This window comes from Trachymyrmex septentrionalis, unplaced genomic scaffold (assembly GCF_001594115.1).
Source record: "Trachymyrmex septentrionalis isolate Tsep2-gDNA-1 unplaced genomic scaffold, Tsep1.0 scaffold40, whole genome shotgun sequence".
In the NCBI taxonomy this organism is placed as follows: Eukaryota; Metazoa; Arthropoda; class Insecta; order Hymenoptera; family Formicidae; genus Trachymyrmex; species Trachymyrmex septentrionalis.
Genome location: NW_017305569.1, coordinates 5,025,998 through 5,029,660, shown reverse-complemented (window position 1 = coordinate 5,029,660; position 3,663 = coordinate 5,025,998). Strand labels below are relative to the sequence as shown.

General features: G+C 27.5%; 2 protein-coding genes across 2 annotated transcripts; one reads left to right on the top strand and one right to left on the bottom strand.

Moving 5' to 3' along the window:
• Positions 1 to 190: 190 nt before the first annotated feature.
• LOC108751074 (glycolipid transfer protein) lies at positions 191 to 1,933 on the top strand. The gene is made up of 5 exons (XM_018491020.1): positions 191 to 410; positions 543 to 598; positions 687 to 808; positions 1,500 to 1,650; positions 1,737 to 1,933. Exons 1-5 carry the CDS (start codon positions 260 to 262, stop codon positions 1,917 to 1,919), a joined length of 663 nt encoding a protein of 220 aa, XP_018346522.1. The 5' UTR covers positions 191 to 259; the 3' UTR covers positions 1,920 to 1,933.
• Positions 1,934 to 2,130: 197 nt separating this feature from the next.
• Positions 2,131 to 3,631, bottom strand: LOC108751069 (transmembrane protein 17B-like). The gene is made up of 4 exons (XM_018491015.1): positions 3,376 to 3,631; positions 2,864 to 2,967; positions 2,671 to 2,784; positions 2,131 to 2,587 (listed from the first exon to the last, which is right to left on the bottom strand). The coding sequence occupies exons 1-4, from the start codon at positions 3,464 to 3,466 to the stop codon at positions 2,345 to 2,347; spliced, it is 552 nt and encodes a 183-aa protein (XP_018346517.1). The 5' UTR covers positions 3,467 to 3,631; the 3' UTR covers positions 2,131 to 2,344.
• Between the last annotated feature and the right edge of the window lie 32 nt (positions 3,632 to 3,663).

Genomic DNA, 3,663 nt, shown 5'->3' with positions numbered 1-3,663 from the left:
TATATATATATATATATATCAAATAATTTGTGTTACAAAAATGTAACGTAATAAAGTATTTAAAAAATTCTTATCGCAAATGTATAAAATTACATGGAATATTGCTAATAATAGTGACAGTTAATCGATATCGAAATTTTCTTGAAGTAAATCATTTAAAAAAAAATTATATCTTATCTAGAATCCCGAAGATAACAATATAGCAACATATTTCGTTTCAAAGTATGTCGCACGTATGCAGCAGTATTTGAAATAAATCATGTCCTCCGATTCAATTATTCAACCGATTCAGAAAAATACTTGTGCAGTAATAGAAACTGATAACAAACTACAATTTCCTGAAATAATCGATGACAAGATAGACACCGAGAATTTCTTGCAGGCCGCTCGCGATGTCGTGCGGACAGTTGGTATGTACCTATTTTCGATCTTAACCTCAAATGTTATCCAAGGAACTGAAATCGAATCGCTGTTGTATGATCATGAATTAATCTTGTTTTAAATACAACATGACGTACAACAGAAATAAATTTGTATTTCAGATAAATTCGGCAAATTATTTGCACCCGTACGACATGACATGCAAGGCAACATTGATGTAAGTTAAGCAAGAAGTTCACAAAAACAATATTATTTATTAACAGTTTCTATGGAATTTAAATTTTACATTCTTAAATTATTTACAGAAGCTTACCACTAGGTACTGTATGGATAAAACAGCTAACTCAACCCTACAAGACATGATTTTGCTTGAAAAATCTACTGAAAAGGACCTTATCGCAGTTGATGCCTTAATGTGGTTAAGAAGGTTATTAAACATGTAGTTGCAAATGTCGATATTTTCAGTCATTGGACAGAATTATAATAATTATTTAACACAGTTAATTATACACAATTATTTTTGTAAGTTTTATCTTTTGCAACTTTTTTCCAATGCTGATTCTTCAGAGCTAACATTAGTCACTTATGCTTGATCTACAAGTTATTCAAGTTATGTTAAAGGCACTAATTAATTTTAAGGAATCAAAATAATATAACTTGTATAAAAAAGAGAAAATAATACTAAGTAATTTTAATAATATTAAGTATATATTCTCTAATAAGAATAATATTTAACTTGCTGATGTAACATAAAAAAAATTGAATTGATATTTTTGACAGAGATTTATAATTAAATGAATTCAATAGATCCACCGCCAACTTGTAAGAGTTAATATAAATAATATTAAATTATCTATCAATTGTATATGAAATTATATTTATAAATTTATCACATGTTTCAAAGTCAAAGAGTCAGTGTATAATTGAATGTATATAAAAAAATTTATAGAATTCATACAAACTTTATTGTTAAGCTTGAAACCCCAATGACCAAAAATGTGGATATTTATTTATTCTGTGCTGTATATATTATTGCTACTATTAAATCTACTAAGTTCTTTCAGATACATACTTTTGCATATAAAATATTTTTATTTAATGATTGTTAAATGTTTTAGAGCCTTACATCTGATTTTACTATTCTTTGAAAGAATCGTGGAGACACATAAAACTGGGGAAGCAACAGAAGATTTGGTTGCATTCCTAAGAGAAGCGTACAAAGAAACTTTAGAACCATATCATGGTTGGTTGGCCCAACAGTTGTTCAATGTAACTATATATTTTTCTATATATGTGCCTGTAAGTTAATAACTTACAAAAATTATAATAATGTTTAAATATTGGTTTTGTTACAGCTTCTGTCACGTATGACGCCTTCTCGTTCGCAGCTCCTATTAGCATTAGCCGATGGAAAAATAGGGAGAGAAGAAATTACTTTAAGTAATATGGAATTATCCTTAATAAATTTAAGGAAAAATATAATAGCCTTAAAAACGTTTTATAATGATCATAATCTAGAAGTGACTACTGTAGTATAATATAAAATATATTAGAGTTCAATATTATAAATTCAAACATTACGATTTCAATATCTTCTATTACTTAGTATAATTATTAGTTATATTATTAACTAATTATTTAATTATAGTTATAGAAAATATTGCCTGAAAAGATACGTAGATTACATTTAAAATTAAAGAAGGTACAACAAAGCTAAGAAATTTTATGCATGTTTATTAGCATAAAATCATATAAATTTTTATACCTATATTACATTTCTATAGATTCCAGATACAAAAATTAGTTTCTATTCAAATGTTACATATCATTTATATTATGTTACATTAGCTGCATTCGAAGGCATCTGAGCGATGTTTCCGAATGCACCCATTAAGTCTTAGCATTATATTAATAATGCAATATTTTATTATTAAATTGAAAGCAATAAAGTAATGTATATCAATTAATGTCTACTATCATCAATCCCATATAATTGTGCGACATAAAACCTTTTAGCATGATGGTCTGCCGATTTCTTTAAAGCTACAGTAGCTGTTATAATTTCTGTAACGAGCAGAAACGCCATGATACTGTTAGTAATTGTTTCGCCAAAATGAGGTCTGGTTTTGCTATCGAAAAGAAGGAACATCTCTAAAGGAAAATGTATGAGAGTAGATATCAGCCAAAAGCTTGCCAGTTCTGGAATCTGTAGAGAGATTAAGAGAATACCTTCAATCCTCTAACATCAATTCATCTAATTTATCTATATATCTTATTGAAATAAATTACCTTCTCTGCTAGGTTTCCAAGATATCCCAAATATAACCGTATACCTTCCAATACTGATATAATAATAAATACGGCTACAGTTATAAATTTGTATACATCTGTTAAGTAATAGTACTGTAAAATAAGAAATAATATCTGTATTCTTTGTCTGTTAAAATTTGTAAAAAATTTCACTGTTTTGATACATATTTACTTTTGCATCTAAATTGATAAGTATTACAAAAAACCATACGGGATACATCCATACATTAAAATACAATGCCATTTGGAGGGGCAAATTGGATTGTATCTGATTTCCTGTATAAAGCAAATAATGAATGATAAAAATATATAAGAGAATATATAAATATGCAAAAAATTTAATTAAGTGTATTATTAAACTAGTAAAATTAGAAATTTTATTAAAGTTATAACGAAAGTTTCAAAATTTATTAGAAATTACGCGCGTTTCACTACTATTAAAATTCAATAGTTAGTTTTATAATAAAAAAATTCTTTGATTAATTTTAATACTATTGTTGCCTTAAATCTTCAAACAATATATTAAAAATGCCATTAATACATTAATTATAAATTGATTTGTAACATTAAAATAGCGACAATATAGATCAATTGCAGTGATGTAAATATTTACTATTACCGTTTCTCATAGCAACACACACACACAACTGCTACCAATAACAATGCAGAACGCAAGATGCATACCTATATCATAAAATTCCTTTTTCCGATCGTGATATGCCAAACCAGGAAATAAACGATCTGACGCGGTGACAACTGACGTTTTCCACATCATTGCTTATAACGTGAAATTTTCACGTTTGGAAAAAAAAAACGAAATTTAAATACACATTTAGAATTGAGTTTGTAGTTTCTCGCACCAACCAGTAGCGGCGATTAATCACCTGCTACCAGTGTTGCCAACACTACAACTTCAAATGCGTAGTCATCTAACGGTATTCATAAGATAATAATCGTTATCTAATAAAATTC

Coding starts and splice junctions, on each gene's coding strand:
- LOC108751074 (XM_018491020.1), top strand. CDS start 260: ATGTCCTCCGATTCAATTATTCAACCGATTCAGAAAAATACTTGTGCA. Junction 599..686: donor ACATGCAAGGCAACATTGAT/GTAAGTTAAGCA, acceptor AATTATTTACAG/AAGCTTACCACTAGGTACTG. Junction 809..1,499: donor GCCTTAATGTGGTTAAGAAG/GTTATTAAACAT, acceptor TAAATGTTTTAG/AGCCTTACATCTGATTTTAC.
- LOC108751069 (XM_018491015.1), bottom strand. CDS start 3,466: ATGATGTGGAAAACGTCAGTTGTCACCGCGTCAGATCGTTTATTTCCT. Junction 2,968..3,375: donor AAAGGAATTTTATGATATAG/GTATGCATCTTG, acceptor TGCTTTATACAG/GAAATCAGATACAATCCAAT. Junction 2,785..2,863: donor TTATCAATTTAGATGCAAAA/GTAAATATGTAT, acceptor CTTATTTTACAG/TACTATTACTTAACAGATGT.